Source organism: Podospora pseudoanserina (assembly GCF_035222485.1).
Source record: "Podospora pseudoanserina strain CBS 124.78 chromosome 7 map unlocalized CBS124.78p_7.2, whole genome shotgun sequence".
In the NCBI taxonomy this organism is placed as follows: domain Eukaryota; kingdom Fungi; phylum Ascomycota; class Sordariomycetes; order Sordariales; family Podosporaceae; genus Podospora; species Podospora pseudoanserina.
In genome coordinates this window covers 300,183-319,515 of record NW_026946672.1, presented here as the reverse complement: position 1 = coordinate 319,515, position 19,333 = coordinate 300,183, and the positions used below count along the sequence as shown (strand labels likewise).

At 53.5% G+C, this 19,333-nt stretch overlaps 7 protein-coding genes across 7 annotated transcripts; 3 read left to right on the top strand and 4 right to left on the bottom strand.

Moving 5' to 3' along the window:
- The first annotated feature begins 8 nt into the window (after positions 1 to 8).
- QC764_704420 (uncharacterized protein) lies at positions 9 to 5,118 on the top strand. Its single transcript, XM_062950100.1, has 4 exons — positions 9 to 125; positions 179 to 1,083; positions 1,145 to 1,867; positions 1,923 to 5,118. The coding sequence occupies exons 2-4, from the start codon at positions 920 to 922 to the stop codon at positions 4,849 to 4,851; spliced, it is 3,816 nt and encodes a 1,271-aa protein (XP_062795831.1). The 5' UTR covers positions 9 to 125; positions 179 to 919; the 3' UTR covers positions 4,852 to 5,118.
- A 622-nt stretch (positions 5,119 to 5,740) lies between these two features.
- Positions 5,741 to 6,061, top strand: QC764_704430 (uncharacterized protein; the record flags this gene model as incomplete). The annotated part of the gene is made up of 1 exon (XM_062950101.1): positions 5,741 to 6,061. The coding sequence occupies one exon, from the start codon at positions 5,741 to 5,743 to the stop codon at positions 6,059 to 6,061; it is 321 nt and encodes a 106-aa protein (XP_062795830.1).
- A 640-nt stretch (positions 6,062 to 6,701) lies between these two features.
- QC764_704435 (uncharacterized protein) lies at positions 6,702 to 7,969 on the top strand (the record flags this gene model as incomplete). Its single annotated transcript, XM_062950102.1, has 2 exons — positions 6,702 to 7,214; positions 7,388 to 7,969. The coding sequence occupies 2 exons, from the start codon at positions 6,702 to 6,704 to the stop codon at positions 7,967 to 7,969; spliced, it is 1,095 nt and encodes a 364-aa protein (XP_062795829.1).
- A 273-nt stretch (positions 7,970 to 8,242) lies between these two features.
- On the bottom strand, positions 8,243 to 9,016 carry QC764_704437 (uncharacterized protein; the record flags this gene model as incomplete). Its single annotated transcript, XM_062950103.1, has 1 exon — positions 8,243 to 9,016. One exon carries the CDS (start codon positions 9,014 to 9,016, stop codon positions 8,243 to 8,245), a length of 774 nt encoding a protein of 257 aa, XP_062795828.1.
- A 112-nt stretch (positions 9,017 to 9,128) lies between these two features.
- On the bottom strand, positions 9,129 to 11,100 carry QC764_704440 (uncharacterized protein). Its single transcript, XM_062950104.1, has 2 exons — positions 10,251 to 11,100; positions 9,129 to 10,194 (listed from the first exon to the last, which is right to left on the bottom strand). The coding sequence occupies exons 1-2, from the start codon at positions 10,710 to 10,712 to the stop codon at positions 9,235 to 9,237; spliced, it is 1,422 nt and encodes a 473-aa protein (XP_062795827.1). The 5' UTR covers positions 10,713 to 11,100; the 3' UTR covers positions 9,129 to 9,234.
- A 101-nt stretch (positions 11,101 to 11,201) lies between these two features.
- Positions 11,202 to 13,825, bottom strand: QC764_704450 (uncharacterized protein; the record flags this gene model as incomplete). The annotated part of the gene is made up of 3 exons (XM_062950105.1): positions 11,202 to 12,512; positions 12,578 to 13,388; positions 13,456 to 13,825. The coding sequence occupies 3 exons, from the start codon at positions 13,823 to 13,825 to the stop codon at positions 11,780 to 11,782; spliced, it is 1,914 nt and encodes a 637-aa protein (XP_062795826.1). The 3' UTR covers positions 11,202 to 11,779.
- Positions 13,826 to 16,938: 3,113 nt separating this feature from the next.
- Positions 16,939 to 19,259, bottom strand: SYR1 (arginyl-tRNA synthetase; the record flags this gene model as incomplete). Its single annotated transcript, XM_062950106.1, has 3 exons — positions 16,939 to 16,945; positions 17,020 to 17,433; positions 17,503 to 19,259. The coding sequence occupies 3 exons, from the start codon at positions 19,257 to 19,259 to the stop codon at positions 16,939 to 16,941; spliced, it is 2,178 nt and encodes a 725-aa protein (XP_062795825.1).
- Positions 19,260 to 19,333: the final 74 nt, after the last annotated feature.

Below are 19,333 nucleotides of genomic sequence, written 5' to 3'. Positions count from 1 at the left end.
ATGGGTATCATTTATTCATCTACACTAGTCTAAAGCGTGTGATGAAATCTGCTGTTCGCTTTTCTGTGCTTTGTGACCGACAAGGCAGTAGGAAATGGAAGTAATCGGATCATAATCCATACACAGTGCCATCTCATCCGAGGTAGGTTGAAGCCCAAGGCTGAAGAGAACTCCGTAGTAAGGTGCCATTGCCTCGCCGTACCCGGCGCCGATCTGAAACATTTCGACAAGCCGACCCAACATTCAGGAAAAGTTCCACCTCTTCTCGTCCAAGGTCCATCCATATTTCATTGGCACAAACTCTGTATATGACTGATTGACATCAATACTGGTGAAAGATAGGGCACTGTGTTTATTCCTCGGGCTGCAGTCGGATTGGGGTGTACCACCCGCGCCTATGACGTCCATGGAGGGGGGACCGCGTCGCACTAAGGACCGAGCCCTGTCAAGGAAGTCGGGTTACCAAATGTCGTCACGCTTTTGCAGCTTTTCCCAAGAAAAAAATTAACACAAAATCGAGCAGGCATCCAGGTGTCCCAAGATTCAGAGTTGCATCCAACACGCAGCAGTTAATTTTTACATTGACTTTGCTTCCTGTATCCATTTTCAAAACCAACAAGGCAACAAGACAAGACCAGGGCCCTGCAGGAGAAACCCAACAACGCCCCCGCTTGGCAGTCCCCTGTATTTCCAAACAGCCATCCAAGCCGTCCGAGCTTCCCTTGGCCAAACCTGTCTTTTCTCCAACAGTGCCTCACTTCTGACCTCCCATCACCGAGTAGCATCTTGTTCCCTTCTTTCGGCGCGAAATCAACTTCGCCTGACGCCCTTTCTCTTCGGCTTCATTGCTTGACGCATTGGCGCTGTCATATTTTTTCTCTTCTCGTCTCCTCAGCCTGGTGCTGAATCGTCTTGCGCCATGGACGACATAAACGGCACCACAATGAAAGCCCACCGGGCTGCGAATGGTATCAACGGCGCCATCAAGTCGCCCGCCTTGAATGGCCACAACACTGTCCAGAGAAGAACTACCAGAAGTCGTGGGCCAGGTTGGCCGTCCTGGCTGTTCAGTTTCGCTGCCAGGTGAGCAAATACTAGCTGTCAGACAAGAGAGGAGAAGAGCTGACATATTTTTGCGTCGCAGGTTGGTGGCATGGTATTCGATCTACGCGATTCTGTTCTGGTGCCCAGCTACCCTCGACGCCTGCGATGAAAACTCCCCGCTCGTGTGCAGACCTTACTTCCAGCTCAAGAACACCGTCACCCCACATCTCGAGCCATATTACGACGCATACGCGGCACCGTACGTTGAGCTGGCGCGCCCATACTACAACGCTGTGGACGAAAAGGTCATCACACCAGCCTGGGATTACGCGAAGCAGCATGGTGCCCCGCAGGTTGAGCAGGCCCGTGTCTACGGAAAGGCACAGTGGGAAAAGTCTGTACAGCCTCAAATCACTAAAGTCCAGCATCTGGCCAAGACCCAATACGACCACACCCTCGCGCCACATCTCGACCAGCTCTCGACCGCGGTTGGGCCATACTACGAGATCGTGCGAACCAACTCTCTCCAGACATATCACGAGTTTCTGTTACCCTCGTATCAGTTTGCTCAGCCCTACGCACTGCAGGCTTATCATGCCACCTCGGACTTTGCGCTGGGAACCGTAGCGCCTACATGTGCCTGGGCGTGGAATAAGACAAATCTCTTCCTTGACAGCACTGTCTGGCCGCATCTGAGAGTCATCTACGTTGAGAATGTGGAGCCCCAGCTTGTCAAGATTGGCAAGCGACTGGGCCGGTATAGCAGCAGCACCAATGGCACCAAAAAGTCAGTTCCTAAGTCGGCAGTAGACTCAGCTTCGAGGTTAGTCTGAGTCTTTACCAGTGATGCAGCACACAGTTTGCTAACGTATTTCTAGCTTTGCTTCCAAAACGATATCTTCTTTTGTCAAGCCTGCACCATCCGCCTCCTCGACCACCTCTGTTGTTGCCTCGAGCAAGTCTTCTTCCACAGCCGGTCGACCGCAAGCCAAGGACGCTCCAGAAGCCCATCGATCCAAATCCAGCGTCGATCCCATCACTCCTCCCGATACTGCCGAACAAGTCGAGAATGAGGATCCGGTGCGCCGCGCTGCTCGTGAGACGGTGGCTGCAGATCTCAAGGACTGGCAAGAGCGCTACGCCAAAGCCGTGGATGAAGGGGCTGCCGAGATTGACAACCGCGTCCAGGAGATTGCCAAGAGGATGATTCGCCGAAACGCTCGAATTACAGGCAAGGCTCTTCTCGACCAGCTTCAAGAGGCCACAGTCTCTGAGCTGGTACTGCTGCGCGGTGACATTCTCGACATCATCAATGCAGTCAACGACAAGGAGCTGGGAACCGAGGACGCACAGGAGGAAATCGTTCAGGCTGTCAGGCAGGCCGGTATGGCTATCAAAGACAAGGCGCAGGCCGTGCGCCACTGGCGTGAGGAGTACGAAACCGAGTTGCAGGCTTCCATCACGCAAGCGGCTGAAACCCACTTCACCGTTCTTCAAGGCATCAGAGATTTGGCACTGCAAAGGATTGGCATGAAGTGGGCCTGGACGGATGGAATCACATACAAGGACTGGGCCAAGTACCACCTGTTGAAGAGCAGATTTGACGAGTGGAAGGGGGATCTGGAGAAGCTCATCGTTACCCACCCGAACCTTGAAGCTGCGCAGGTGGAGGGGGCCAACATCGAGGATGAGGCCATGAAACTGGCCGCCACGGCAGCCAAGGAGCTCGGTCGTCTAAAGCAAGTGGCCAATTGGAAGCTTGTGGCTGGCGATGTGACGGAGGAGTTTGATAGCACCCTGACACAGCAGGCTGCCGAGGCTGTCGAAGCCGCCAGACTTGCTGCCACCAGCGTGGTCAACAAGGCTGGCGAGTCCGCCGAAAAGGCCCAGCATGCCGTCGTCGACAAGGTGGCGGGAGCGTACGAGAACGCAAGCGAGGCTGTTGTCGGTGTCAAGGACACTGTATCGGAAAAGACAGCTGAGGCTGCCCAATCGGTTGGCAATAACAACTTGTGGGCCGAGGACTCGATGGCTGGTGAGGGCGATGAGGAGCCAGCTGAGGCAGTTAGCGCTGCCTCGGGAGAGATCTCCAGCGTTGTTGAGCCCACGTCCGAGGCCACCGCCGATGTCGACAACTCTCCAGAACCAGTTGCTGACGATCTTGCGCATCTTGCGGCCAGCGAGTCCCTGGTGTTCGAGACCCCCCCTATTGTTGATAATGTGACGCAGATTCAAGAGGACGTCAGAGCTGACCCAGCCCCAGTTGAGCTACTAGTCGACGAGGACGCCGCGGGGGAAGAGGAGGAGGCTGGAGACGCTCCTGATACTCGTCCTGTCGCGGAAGCCGAAGCGGCGCCTACTGTCAAGCCCGCTCTATTTGGCGCCGCCGCTCAGGTTGTGCCCCGTCATTCCCCTATCCTCGATGACGAGGAGGATGACGAGGAGGACATGTCCGGTGCCATTCAGGTAATGCAAGACGAATTGAGATCGGTCTACTCCGCAGCCATGTCTCGTGCCAACGCACAATATTCCGAGGCATTGTCGGCTGTCTCAGCCCAGATCCACGGCACTCCCCTTCCTGCTCATCAACAGATGCTCGCCTCGGTGACGTCTGCTTACAACAAGGCCATGGCCTCAGCAAGCTCTCGGATGGACGTTGCGCTCGAGGCTGTGTCGACTCAGTTGCGCGGGACACCAACCAAGACGAAGAAGAACATCATGCCCACGGTCGCCATTCCGACTGTCCCAGTGCCCAGTGTCGATTGGGCTCGTATCGAGTCCATTGCCTCGGAACGCCTCGAACAGGGCCGGTCTTGGGCGCTAGAGCAGTACGAAAGTGCCAAGACTGCAGCTGGTCTGGCCACCCCAACACCTTCCACCCCAGCTGAACATGTCAACAAGCTTCTGGACAACGCCCGGCACAATTACTACGCCGGTCTCGGCCTCGCGCATGCCAGGTATTCCGAGTTTTTGTCGGCAGCCAGCGCAGCCGTGAGCTCCATGACGGCCACCCCTACACCGACTGATCTTGCCGGTACTGCTTCTTCGCTTGCTTCGGTCGCCAGCGAGTCCGCGGCTGCTGCTGCCGCCGCCGTTGGCGAGTCTGCTTCTTCGGCCGCTTCAGTGGCCAGCGAGTCGGCTGCTTCTGCCGCTTCGGCAGCTAGTGTGGCTGCCGCTTCTGCTGCGTCGGCGGCAAGCGAGTCTGGTGCCTCTGCTGCTTCTGTCATTGGGTCAGGTGCATCCTCTATTGCGGCTGCTGCCAGTGCAGGAGTTTCCTCCGCCGCATCGGTTGCCGGCGAGAACGTCTCTTCTGCGGCTGCCGCCGGATACGAGCAAGCTGCTGCTGCAGCTGACTACGTGGCTGATGGCTGGGATGTCATTGTCACCAAGATCAGCATACAGGTCTACGGTGCTCCAGCCCCTACTCCATGGTACGAAGCTTTCTACAGCGGTGTTGGCGAGTACGCTTCCTCTGCCTCGGCGGCAGCTGGTGACGGGGCGGGGTCAGTAACGAGTGCCGCTGCTGTGGCCAGTGATGCGGCCGCTCAACGCTATGAGGCCGTGAGCGCGCTCGTGTCTGAACTCTTGGTCGGCAAGGAACCAACATTCTCCGAAAGCGTGGTGTCCAGGCTAAATGCTGCTTATGCCACCGGCACCAACGTTGTTGGCTCAGCCGCCAGCGCCGCTAGCGAAGTGGTCGGTGAGGCCGGCGAGAAGGTCAGAAGCGTCGGTGAGAAGGTGGCAAGTGTTGCGAGCGAAGCGACCGAAGCGGTCAAGGAGAAGGTTCAGGGCCATGATGAACTGTGAAGGGCCAAGCCACGGTGCAAAGAAGAAGGGAGAGTTAGGGTGGTGGACCACGAGATAATGATAATTCATGAGTCACTTGTGTAATACTGTTTTTTTTTTCCTTTGTTTTTTCCTTTGCCAGCGTGGGAGGGCCAACAGCCTGGCAATGTGGGAGGTGAAGAAGGGGGTGGGACCGAGCCCAGCACTCGCTTGCGTCTTGTATCATTCTAGGTTATTATATACCCTTTCCTTTGTTGTTTTGAATGGCATTTTATTGATAGCGCAAGAGGTGTCTAGCTACCAACTGTGGTGATTCTCGAATCACGACAAATATTTGGACCATGCTAGCCCGGTTTTGCCCGGTGGCCCAATGCCAAAGTCTGGGCTCAATGTCATCAGGATGCACTGCTCTGTAGTGGACCGACAACTGGGGAGGTGTCTGGGTGGCTGTGGTTGGTGCAGCCAATGGCACCAACTCTATTGAGCCAAAATCATACGACGACGGCAGTCCCCAGCTCAGTACAACTGGCCACACATCAATGGTGGTGCGATTGATGCGTTTGGGCTGCAACTTCAATATGAACAAGAGAATCACAATGTGCCATATAAATCCCAATTCCATGTCCCCTCTGAGGGAATGGATGGCCTTCCAAAGCGTTTTTATCACCAACGATTCACCATCGCATCACATCAAACTTTACCGACGGTCAAGCTGTCAAAGTTCACAAGAGCCATCATCTTGAAGTGTTCAGGCACACCATACAACTCTGACTTGAGTTCTTCCACCCAAAGCTTCCGAGTTTGTTTTCTCCACACAGTGTATGTGTATTCAGCCATGAAGTAGAACAATAACACAGCCCTAATCCTGACATGTGACAATCAGGGACACCATCATATCCACCACTGCATAATGGAGGATGAAGAGTACTACCACATGATGCTCGACGACATGGAGCGTCTTGAGCGAGTTCATCACCATGTTTCCCACCCCGCCGACTACCAACTAGCAGAACAGCACCAACACCGTGCACACAACCCCTTCATCTCGGGCCTCAGAGTGGCCATCAACAGTGCCTTCAAGTCGGGATTGGAGAAGCTGCAAGCCGTGAGCCTACCGGGTCCCACGCGAACAACATATCAAGAAGCCCAGGGGCTAGGTTCAATATGGACGAGACGAAGCAGTGCAAGCTCAACGAGGACCAGTTCAAGTTCCGGAAGCGCGAGGTCTTGAGAGAGGTCGTGAGGGAAGGTCATGGTGGAAATACGGGCGTTTTAGGAGTTACCACGATGGAGGCCATTTCCAGTTTTTGAATTTTTACACCCACATGATACCCAACCGAACTTTTGAAAGTGGTCTTTTTTTTCTTGCCACTAGGGCACAACCTAAAACCTGAATCTATATCAACCGTCTTCCTGTGCACTCTGACCTTGTCTTTTTTTTCTCTCTCACCCATCACCATTATCACCATCACCAGTTGTCAACTGTAAGCATCGAGTGTTTGCTTTTGCTTTTCAGTCAACAGCTTGTCGTTTACACACGTTACAGATGCGTTTGTAGACGATGGATAGTTTGTGAATGCCCGTTTACCAACGTCAAAACTGCGTTTCTAACGTCAAGAGATGTGTTTGTAAAGAACACTTGATCACGTGTTCAAACGTCAAATGCCAAGACAGCGTTTCTAAAATGTGAAAAAATGCGTTTGTAAACGACGCTTAATTGCGTGTACAAACGTTAAAACAGCGTTTATGAATGCCAATTGATCACGTTTACAAACGCCAATCAAATGTGTTGTAGGCGATAGGATTGCCGCTTGTGGATGTTCAGTTGGGTTTAGAAACCCGTTTACTAACGTCGATATATAGAAGAACCAATGGATCACAGCGTCGCTCTCCGCGGGGTAAAGGAGAAACTTGGGGCCCCTCCTTCGTATGACAGGCCCCCAGCATACACAGCTTTCCAGAGCTACCATGCTCCTCACCATCATGACGCCGATTCCGAGAATGATGAGGAGGAGGCGGATGACGACGACGAACTCGACGAGGATGATGACGACAACCTCAGAATGATGATGATGACTAAGCCTGGCTGCGGTTGCCAATTCCACTTCCCTTGTGATTGCGGCTGCGGGAAAAACACCCACCAGCAGGACTGCCAGTTCCACTGCCACCACCCAAACGCCTGCGACTGCCGCTGCAGCGAAATCGACAATGAAGACACTCCGCCGGCGTACGAGAGCAACAGACTCGTACCGCTTAACAACCACCTAGCCCGCCCGAGCATCGCTGCCGCCAGCAAGACCTATCGCAACACTCTCAAAGAACACCTTCTACCTCACCTCTGCCACCAATCTACGGCGAGGAAATGCGCCAAGTCCGCCACACCAGTGCTCAGCTGGCATATTACATGACAGTCTCTCAAGCCACATCTTTCGCTGGCAAGGAAGCTGTGGCCGCTCCAGACAATGAATCCGCCGTAGCCCGATCTAGGGCGTGTCAAGTCATGACAGAGAATCTGTCAAGGTTCCGGGACCAGTTCAGCGGCAGACTCCCTAACTAGGACTGGCTAGACCAAACAACAACAGAAGTTCTCAAAGCAGCTGGCTCCGAACTCGGCTCAGCCATGAAGAGGCTCACGAAAAACGCAAAGAACAAGGATCATGCGCTCGAAGCCCGAGTGTTGAGTTTTCCTCGCACGGGGGTGTATCACAACATTTTGTCGAGCAGCGAACTCGGAATTATGTGGCAACAATTCTACCGCCAGTTTGATCCGTTCACACTTTTGGCACCAGATTTTGAAGAGCCAGAACGCATGAAGGACGACGCTCGTGCGGTCATGGCGATACTGCGGGAGGAAGAGCAAGAACGCGAGTGGCTGAAGCAAGACGAGGAACAAACTGAAGAGGCAGGTTACTGGGAGATTGACGGCTGGATCGTCAGCGAGGAGGACCAAGAAGAGGAGGAAACTGGAGGGCAAGAACAAGGAGACGCCCGTGTCGTCATGGGGGAGCCGGAAGAGGAGGATCAAGAACATGCGGAAGCCGAATCAGGCAGAGGAAGCAAGAAAGAAGACAGTGGGACTGAGATCTGTTTGGCCAATGCGACGTACACCAACGAGCCATGCCCGCACCGTGGTTGGTGAAGAGCTGTTTATAATATTTTGAATTTGGTTGGACAAGGGACGCTCGTGTCGTCATGGATGGAAGGTCCGAGAGCGAGGATCAAGGACAGAAAGGAGCCGGGTCGGGCACACTGTTATGTCTTTTTCATTTTGGGTTTAAGGTTTCAGGCGGTTTTTGGCCTCGGGAATCAGCGCAATGCCCTTTAGTTTACATCAAGGCGTTTTGGGTAACTGATGAGTGGAATATATTTTGGTTTGCGTGCAGGCACACGCCTGGAAACACCTACAATTGGATCACTCCGCCGCATCTTTCATATACGTGTCCCCAATTCTGTTGTTTTCCTTCCGTCGTTCCTCCACCTTCTCCATTGTGCAACAAAACAGCACGATCTCGGGATCCCTCCATGTGCATCCCTCGAAACGTGTTTCATTTTCATCAGGTATGTCCTCTTCATTGTCCATGATATACCAAGTCGAATCGTAAACCACTACCCGCTTCATATCCACCTCCTGCTTTCCCAGTCCATCGCCCGGCTGTCCTGGCCTGTAGAAAACCCTTGTCTGTGACCCTTCCTCGCTATACAGATAATCCCTTATGCCCCTTACCAAATCCCCTTTGGTAACACCAGATGGGTTTCTAAGGACGATTTGGAAATCATAGCCAGTGTTATCACACCAGCAAGTCCTGTCCCGAACTGGTTTCGTGAAAATCTTGATGGAGAAGGTGGGACGCGGAGGCGAAGTCAGGTGCAAGGGGATGGTGTCATCTTCTTCGATTTCGGCGGCAAGGGAGGTAAAGACGTTATGCCAGAGATGGTTGAATTCTTGTTCGCCGGAGCGTGTGGATGGACACAGGGGCATGTTTTTGGCAATGGCTTTGTCAAGTGCATCAATTGTGGGAGCCCATCTAATCACGGCGTCCGGCAGAAGATCTGTGTCAGTCATCGCTGTAGAAAGGGGTTGGTCACTTAGATGATCGTGGAGAGATGGAGAGAACCTTAGCTGTGCAAGTCGGAGATAGGATCTCGCAAACTTTGTATACATATTTATTGGCAAGGGTTGAAGCATCACGAGGGAGCCCAGCCGCTGAATGTTTGGGGTTGGGTGGCTGTTTTGAGTGGCTTTGCACACATTCACCCGTCCTCAACTACATCCAACTACCTAGTCTAAGGATCACTGCAGTGAAAGTCATGTCCTGATTCGGAAGCCAGATAACACGTAAACATTAATGCAATCGGGTATCTCTATTCTACAAGTACAAATCGCCTGAAAATGAGGATAAGACACTAGTTCTTGGCAGGCCTCACACTCCCTGGGTTGTGGAACAAGTCCTTGGGGTCCCACCGAGCCTTGATCTGCTCCAATGCGGGCAGGTTGGAGTCCCAGTACTGCTTTTGCTGGTCGACCAAAGCGTTGTTGACGTACCCTGGATACGTGCCCCAAGTGCCTGGACCGGCTTTCTGAACAACCTGGTCATGAAATCCGGTGATGAAATCCTTGGTGGTTTTTGTCACGGGCAGTCCAATGCCATAAGACTGGTAGTACATGACCTTGTCACGATGAGCGAAGGCCGTGGCATTCTGCGGTACGTCCTCAATAGCACCCCCTGCGGCGTCGAAGATGATGAACCACAGGAGCGTGCCTTTCTTTTGGGTGTCGACCCAGTTGAAAATGTCCTTGATCTTTTCCGGTCCCAGGAGATCCTGTCGCTTGAAGGCCAGAGAGCGTGATACGAATGGCATAGCAAGCCCAGACAGATATAGTGCCTCCTTTTCGGCATCATGAGCCAAACCCCCAAGCCAGTCGTTGATGACCAGATGGCCGTTGCCATCTTGCGGAAGAGCGTTGGGGATGCCAGTTGTCAAGAACTCCTCCTGAGTTCCATAGAATGTGCCAGTGATGATAGCGCCAAGAGGGAACATGATGAACATGGATCCGAACCGACGGTCAAGCTTGGGGTCCGCCATCAAAGCCTGCCATTTCGAGTACAAAGGAGCGACATCGGCCTGTTTCCCGAGCTTGATGGTGTATTCGTACTGAACAACGTTGGCCGGCTCGGGATGTGTTCTCACAACGAACTCGGTGATGACTCCGAACCCAGACGCAGAGCCTCTGAGGGCCCAGAAAAGATCCTCGTTCTGCGTGGCGCTCGCTCTCTGGATTTTGCCGTCGGCGGTGACGACTTCAACTTCGACAATATGATCCAAGGCAGATCCCCACATTCTCGACATGGGGCCCAATCCTCCCTTTGATGGTCAAGTTAGCAAGCATCCAGCAAGACATGATTTGAAGAGTCACTTACAATCGTAGCATGACCACCAAGGCCAACACCAGGACAGACACCATGGGCCATGGCCCGTCCTCCTTGGGCGTGCATCTTCTTGTCCACCTCTCCCAGGCGATTTCCAGCCCCTATGGTAGCATACCATGTTTTGGTGTCCATTGAAAATTTCTGAAAGTTGACCATGTCGATGGCAACAGCCCCATCACTCCCGCCAGCGCCGTAATTCTGATAGGAGTGCCCCCCAGACTTGGCCTGCACCTTGACGCCGTTGGCATTGGCGCACTTGATAATGTCGGAAATATCCTGTGCCGTCTCTGGCCTCACAACGGCGGCAGGCTCGACGTGCACATCAAGATTGTACGGCTTGACCCATTGAATCTGGTAAAGTGGGCTCCCGGCAAAAGCAGCGAAGTTGGCTCGGTTGTTGGCAACCCCCTGGATGCATTGCTGCAGGGCGCTGGTGCTGGGTCCCTGGCCCATTGTGTGCTGGTCAAGGTGATGGGAGAGGTCGAGAAAAAGTGGGAAGGAGGTTGCCCGGTGATGATGATGTTGAGAGCCTGAGCCTGGGTGAAATCCAGGTGAAGACGGCAGTTCCCCAGGTTTTTAATATCGACCTATATCACCTAACTGTCCCAGCCCCCTGTCATCTGTCATCTCTCCTGCTTATCATGCTGCTGTCTGGCAGCGGCACTGCAAGACACCACGCTGGATTGGCCACATGGGAGAGCATGGTGCCTTGGGGTCGTGGACATGGCGGCCACTAAGAAGACTGTACGGCGGAGCAGTCACATGGGGCCGTTAGTGACAGCCAGCACCAACAGGCATCTGACGCTTCTCGTTGGTGGGTAGAAAAGACGCTACCGGGCTTGGATACCACCATAAACACATTTAGCCAGGTCAACGCCAGAAGAAGGGTCCTTCTCGCAAGATTCGCCGTTCCATGTTAATGCCTGGGCAGGAGAGATGGCCGTGCTATTGGTCAAGCCACCAGCCGTTTTGCCACTCCACCACACAATGCTCGATGCAGAGTCGCCCAACGCGAGATGAAAGCCATTTTCCGGGCCTCTCTTCATTCCAGAACATCATGCGGGCGCCCTCATGTTCTCATCAACATCCGAATCCATCAACATCCAGTCATCCCGGCTCTTTTTCGCACGAGTTAACATTGAACTAAATTTTGAACAACACCAGCACCCTAAGCGTAGTTACAAGACAACGAGAGTCAATTGCTACCTCGATGGCCATGTAGGGCACGTTTCTTAGTCATTTCAAGAGGAGAGTTCAGTTGATATCTGCTCCAAGAAACCTACCTTAGGTTATGCTAATACTAATTGAATAAGAAGAAAGAAAAACAAAAGAAAAGAGGGCACCCGCCCTGTCGATCATCAAAACAACCAACCCATTTTTTCCAAACTCCGTCCATCCAAATACTACCAGTTTCCTTTGGGTATTTCACTTTGATAGACCCAAATACCCAGCCCAAGTCCCAATCCCAATGCAGCCCTCATTCATTAGAAACATCGCAAAATCATGGCCAGCCATCATCACTAAGCCCACTTCCACGCGCCTGGTGCTCCCGTCACGCTCACCACAGGCTCAATCCCGAGCGTCTTCTCAACCCGGCCGTCCAACACAACCCTCATCCTCGTGCTGAGCGATTCCTTTCCGAAGTCGCTCTCGGTATCGGCCTCGGAACTCGAATCCCCAAGTTCAAGCCCAGGCTCCAGTGGCGTCGAAGACCCCTCAGAGGCCGTCTGCTCAAGCTCATCCGACTGCGCCGCAGCGTCGGCATACCTAATCTCACATGCCTTGTCGCGGTAAATCTTCTCGGCACCCAGGTCCTTCTCAAACTGGCTGATATCCATCGCGATCGCCTTGTCTTGTTGCTCTTCCTCCTCCCTCGCAGAATCAAACATTTGCCTGAGCTCCTCCATCCTACCCTCCTGTCTTGGGATGGCGTCAAAATCAAACTTGCAGGGCTTGGCGATCAAGAGAGGCGTGTAGTCGTTCCAGTGCACGGGGATGACCTTGCCGGTCACCGGGTCTACCTTTTTGCGGATGTCAAAGGCCCAGGCCATGCCGCCCATCGAGAGGAACAGATCCTGCTCCACGATGGGGATGCCTTGGCACGTTCGCCTGCCAAAACCAAACTGAGAAAAGCCGTTGAGATTCGGGTATTGTGTGAGGGGCTCCTTGAAGGTGGGATAGGCCGGGTCGACCCAGCGGGCCGGAAGGAACTCATCGGCGCAGGGGTAGGTCTCCTCATCGCGGGTGATGCCCCTGTTTTTCTACTTGTTAGCTTCATCACACTAAAAGGGGGGGAAAGGGGGAAGGCAAAAACTCACCACTCTAACGCATGAATCGTCGCCCCCTTGGGAATGAGATACCCCTCATAGACATCATCCTTTTCAATCGCATGGGGAATGCCCGTGGGCACCGGCGGCCTCCACCGAATCACCTCCTTGACCACCGCTCTCAGCATAGGCAGCTTCTCCCTGTCCTCCCACTGCGGGCACCTCCCCTCGCAAACCCGGTCAATCTCCTCCTGCAACGCCTTTTGAGCCTCGGGGTAATGACACATGGCCAGGATGTAGCTCTGAATCGGGCTCCCAATCGTCAACGCCCCAGCGATCGCCATCAGACCGACAACATGCATCGCCTCCTCTTGATCTCCCCACTTCAACCTCTCCTTCTCGTCCTTACCCTCAGCAGGCAACTGACTCTTCATGAACGTGCCGACAAAGGACTCCTCACAACTTCCAGACTCGAGACTTCTCCTGACAAAGTCGATATTGGCCTTGAACAACCTGTCCTCGAGCGCGTGTCTAGCCGCTTCCTTCTTCTTCCACGGGCTTAGCGCAAGAGGGACGTGCTGCAGGAAGGAGATGATGTTTGGCAACGCGCCGGAAGGTGAGATGGTCTGCAGCAGGCCAAAGGTCGTGTGCCGGAGGATCTGGGCTGGTTTGGCGGTTCCCCAGGACAGGCGAGAGACGGTGCGAGACGTGAACTGCTCGATCCACTCGAGGTACTTGGAAGGGTCGCTTCCCATGAGGTAAAGAAATCTATCGCGCTCACGGGTGGGATATGAGTGAAGCGAGGCGAGGGCCGAGGTGTGCATCAAGTGGTTGCAGAGCTTGCGTTGGCGCTTCCATGTTTCTGTTCATGTCTTGGTTAGTATTCTAGCACCGGATTGTGTTCGAGAATGAGAGAGGAGGGCGCATACCAGTGCGGCCCAACAAGGCAAGGTAATCACCACTGGTCCTGTTATCAGGCAAGTTGGGAATCGTCGGTCTGTCCGAGTAGATCAGGGCCCTCTTGGACAGCAAATCATGGGCAACCTTCTCAGACGAAATCCAGACATGGACAGTGCCAAAGATCTCCATCTGGTAGATGGCGCCATACTCCTTACTCCATTCGTAAAACTTTAGCCACGAGGCATTCTCCGGGATGTCGTGTACTCGGCCAATGAATGGGATACCTCGAGGGCCCGGTAAGGGACGGACGCCTGCTGGTAGCTTTTGTCGGTTGAGGTAACGATGTACTGCCACCAGGGCAACCACTGTCGCCAATAAGAGAAGTAAAGCGAAGGCCATGGCCTGTAAATGGTGAACCACAACGAGGATGATGAGTCTCGGACTGCTAACCACCGGGTACGATGTAGGTAGTTTGAAAGGAACTGGATGTCTTGGTTCAGGGTGTACGGGGACCGGTATATGTCAAAGAGGTAGGCAGTAAAGTGGGCGGATGATGGGTAGGAGAGAAACCTGATGCCAGTAGCGAGGAAGAAGGGGTATGATATGTGGTGATACTCGGGGTATCGACAACATAGATAATCCGTTCCAGTACAGCCCACTCAGCCCAGCTCACCAGTGGGATCATCCACCAGCCAATAGGGAACGAAGAACTACCAAGGAATTACCAAGACACCGAAGGAAAAGAAACACACGCAGGACAAGATTCGCCGCCCGCTCTACATAGTACATACAGCCATGCCTTAGTCCCACAGGGCATGCTTGTCTCTTTCCTACCCATCACGTCGGAATGGACCCTACGGGCATGTGTCTTCCTTGGACTGCTGGGATCATGATGAAAAGATCTCAACAAAACAAGTAACCACCTCGCCTAAGATGCTGCAGGAGAGAAAACAAAAGTGGTCGTTGCAACTGGCCATCAGGACCTGAAGATCAGTCACTCTGCTCTAGCCTGGTTGTTGGTGCATACACGACATGGAACCAAGGGTCGCAGGGCGGTGGTAATGCCGACGACCATGGCATACAGTGGTTCGTTGCATATCCCATTGCGAACGACTTGGCTTGGCCTTGGAGGACAAACCTGAGGGCGAGGAGAAAGCTGTACCCTCCATTTCGGTAATACAAGCAGCTAAAATAAGGTTTGAAACCGGTTTTTCTCGGCGGCACTAAATCGCCCACTGACCACTTGCCAACGGGTTGCGGGATGATGGAAGAAAACGACCAGCCAAGACCGAACAACCCGTCCCTCCTACTCAGCCCCCCCCTTCGGGATGTTTTTTGTGAGCCGCACTTTTCGGCAAGGCCAGACCGAATGTCTTATTGGTCTCAGTTGTCCACAACAGCCGAAGCCACACGTTCACGGCAGCAGGCCAGACGCACATTGTCCGGAATCACAGCCCGGCTGACCCCGGCTCCCCAGGCAAGGTAGCTAGCTTCTCTCCACAGCTTGACAGCGTGTTGTGTATTATTGATTGACCCCTCGGCTGCTGTGTCCAGCTGACAACTGACCTCATCTGTGCCCGACCTGACTGTGAGTCCGTGTTTGTTGTTACTGTTGTTGTTGTTGTTGTTGTTGTTGTTATTTTGCTGTGTGTAAAGGGTCTGAGCGCAACTCCCCACACTCACTTCGCCCACTTGACCTGACGTCCCGCACGGCTATTCTTAGCATGTCTTTATCTGAGCTTATCGATCGATCTTCATCGTGGAGAGGAAAAGTGTGGTAAATAATGGGGGAATTGACTTTACCAATGACAGCCAAGACTAGGTATGCATCTCTCGGTGATTGACCCCTGGCCCCTCGGCGCCCACGCAGCCCACTCGCCTTATGGAAGCCACTCAAATCCCTTTTCCACCACACTACGGATATTCCGTCACAACTTTCTTTCCCTTCCACTGTGACCCAATGGCTTGGCTACCTTGACCTCCCAAGCTGCTGCTCAGCAATCAACCCAGCTTCGCCCCGCTGCAACGTCATCCATGGATCTTCACTTCTTTTACCCTTCCTTTCTTTACTCGGTCCTGTTGTGTTGCCAACAACTTGAAGCGAACGTCGCACAGAGGGACACTGCTTCTGAGTATTCGGGACGCCGGATCCTTCCCAATTCCCCGTGCACAAAAAGACGGTGCTTGCCGGAACTTTTTGAGTGGTTTCAAAGGCTGGACAGCCCACCATCTTTCCGAGTCTCTGACCTCCTTTGAGCTGGTGGCTTGGTTAATAAGTTGATATCGACAAGAAGGTAAGGTAGTAGTCGGCAATCTTGGTACATATCATCCATCGCGTCGCATCTATCTCTCTGGAACATCGGCCCGCTTGGCAATGCTTGATTGCAATATCATCAGTCAAGATAAAACAAGGCCTTCTCGCCTTGATGCGGACCGAACACGGGAAGGATGTTTGGTTATCACTTTGCCTGCAGCCAACTTGTCCTCAGGCCAATCGCATCCCATCGCATTCCACCGTATCAACCACAAGGGCCCTTTCGCCAAAGCATTGTTTTCCCTTCCACATTATCGACCCATCGTGCCATCCATCCAGCATCAGCGCCGAGATGTTGGATCATCGCCACCACCACCACCACCGCCGGCGCCGTAGTCACCCGTAACCATCCAAAACGTGGGACTGGGAACAGTTGGGGCTCTTTCCACAACATCAACCGCACGTATCATGTGTGTGTATACAAATACGATATGGCAACCTACACCAACCATACTGCCCCTTGCGAGTGCCCGACGGCACCGAGCCTGGACAAGCGAATACCCCCACCCGCCTACACAAAAGTCACCACAGGTGATGTGCCAGCAAACCACCAGGCAGCAGACCGAGCCACAGACATGATCGACCCCCGGCAAACTGCATGACAGTTGTCGGACAACCAAGCCGGAAGAACACAAAAGACGGGATCTCAAATGTCTCCGAGAGTGCCCTTCCATGCTTCCATATCCACCAACCTCTTCTCGAACCCCCCAGCCCCCCCTCACTCCGTATCTCACCCCATAAAGAAGTGCCGAATAGTGGCTTGCACACAGGGTGAATCGCCGGGTTGGGCGTTTGTGCTTGATACACATCTCTTCATCATGAAGTAGCGGACATCCTTTCCACCCCTTCCACTCCATCGGTGTTTCCCCAACCCCACTTCCTAATCATTTCCACCTTATCCTCGTGGCCTCTGCCTTTCCAACAGAAACATCAAGCGTTGGTGCGGTCAGCGTGCTAGTCAGTATGCGATCACCGCGCTCCCCTGCGAGTTTGCAGAGGGGCGACAGCAATGACATTGCCCGTCAAGTCGGTTAGAAGTCATTTGTTGTCCACCTGACAACCATGCATCAGAAGCATAACATGCAGCAATTTGAGATGACCTTAGTAATTCTTCGTTGTTCATTCATTGCTTTTCGTACCTACTATACCATCATGGCACCATGCTTCGCCCCCGCTCCCCGATAAAAAACAACCAAATTTACATACTAAAAAGGTGTCAGTGTCATGCACGACCACGAGAAATGATGTCAAGGAGGTTTATGATGGGATGGAGACGTACCGTTCAACGGGGCTCAGACCCAGCAGGCGCATGCCGTTGCCCAGCACAATGTGGGCCGCCTCGTAGAGCGCCATGCGGGCCTTCAAAACCGCAGGCTCGCTACCCATGATCCTCAATACATCATAGGAGCTGCTCAGGGCGTGTGTCATTTTGAAGAGGTAGGCCAACACGGTTGTGGGCTCCAGCGTCCTCAAGGTGTTACTGAAGACATCGGGCCACTGCGCCAGAAGACGGACAATGTTGACAGCATGGGCTTCCGTCAACAGTGAGAAGTCGGCGCTAGCAATCTCCTCGTCGCTGAGGCCAGCCTTGCGCTTAATGGAGCACACACGGGCGTGCGCATATTGAAGATACGGGCCGGTATCGCCCTCAAACGATGTCATTTGATCCATGTTGAAGGTGTAGTTGTTGATCCTGTTATCCCCAAAGTTCAGTATTCTTGATTCCAATTCGCACCCAGTGGGGCATATGTTGCTTGCTTACCTCTTGCCAGTCATGTCTTGGACCATGACAGAGCTGATACCAAGGACGTCGGCAACAGCGTCGGGGTTCTCCACTTGGTTATACTTGTCCTCGTTCTTCCTCATGGTCTCGTGCATCTTGTCGGCAACATCGCGGAGAATGTCATCCAGGAACTTGACGGTACCCTTGCGAGTGCTCATACCGAGAACCAGGCCAAAGTTGATGTGCTGGCACTTGTCAGCAATATCCTTGTGGCCTAAGAGCTCAATGATCTTGAAGAGCTGCTTGAGATGCAAGTCTTGGGCCGAGGCGACGACGTAGATCATCTTGTCAAAGTTGTACTTGGCATGACGAGCCAACAGTTCGCTAATATCACGGGTCAGGTAGAGAGCAGTGCCATCCCTCTTCCTGACAAGAGGCTTCTCCAGGCGCTTGCCCTCCTTGCCGGGGACAAGCTCGGAGAAGTCAATAAGTTGCGCGCCATTATCCTCCTTGCTGATCTTCTTCTCCTCCAGCTGCTTTCCGATATCAGCCATGTCAGCCTCGGACACCTGACTCTCACCGCTGTACTCGTCAAAGTGAATGTTGAGACGGGCATAGGTCTGCTTGTACCTCACAATGCTGAGGTCGCGGAACTTCTTCCACATGGCTAGCGCCTTTTCATCCCTGTCGGTCATCTTCTTGAAATAGCGACGGGCCTGTTCGTCCAAGCTGTTGGCCTCAGCCTCTGTCACATCCTCACCAGCCTCTTTGCGCTTCGCGATTTGCTCCTTCTCCTCGGTCATCTCCGTATTGATGCGAACATAGAGTTGGAAAAGGTGGTTGATGGGGTCTTGCTCCAGAGCCTTCTCATCACCGAACTTCTCGAACGCCAGGGCCAGAAGACCATATTGCTTGCCCCAATCACCAAGATAATTGATCCTGGTCACGTCCCATCCTGCGCCCTCATACAGGTTACCGAGGAAACCGCCGATAATCGTGCTGCGAAGGTGACCAGCATGGAAAGGCTTCGCAATATTCGGCGACGAGAACTCGACAATAATCTTCTTTCGTCCCGCGCTTGGCTCCTTGGGGTCCTTGAGACCCAATGATGGGTTGGTACCGAATGTCTTGCCCTTCTGAAGAATGGTGGGGAGAATGCTGTTTACGAGGGGCGCGCCCTTGAAGAAGAAAGACATGAAGTAGCTGTGTACGTGTGGCTTCTCGAAGAGAGGGTCGTTTTCGGGGAACTTGGCGGCCCAATCTTGAACGATCTGGTCGGGCTTGGGACCGCCCTTAGGGAGACGGAGGGCGGGCGCGGCGAGGACCAAGTCGCCCTTGTCAAGACTTTGAGTCCATGACAGGGCAGGGTAGATGATGTTCTTGTCGACACCGGTAACCTCGGTCAGGACGTTGGCGAGATGGGCGCGGTAGACATCGAGGGGGTTGACATCGGGGTAGCAGTTGGGAAACTCGGTGATGGCATTGAGATTAAGGCCCTCAACCTGTTGCTGAAGCTGTTCCATGGCTGTGGTGCTGTGTGTGTATCGTCGTGGTGACTGCCAGGAGTTGTAGCGGTTGCAGGTGACAGTGATGCTGCTTCGCGAAGGAATGGAGGGGCTCAATTTCTCAGTGGAGGGGTTCGGCTTCCGGATGGAGGGGTTCAGTGTCTGGAAGTGGGGCCCAAAAGAAGAATGCAGTGTGCGCGTGCCTGCCAAGAAGTGTCTGTGTAAAAGAAGAGACCTGGAGCGCGGGAGGCAAGGCAAAAGGGCACTTGGGCGGACCGGTAGGGAAAGCATGGGTGCTTTTTTGTAGGTTGATTTACCCTCTCTCAACTGGTACCAACCCTATGGCGGACCATCAGTCACATCTG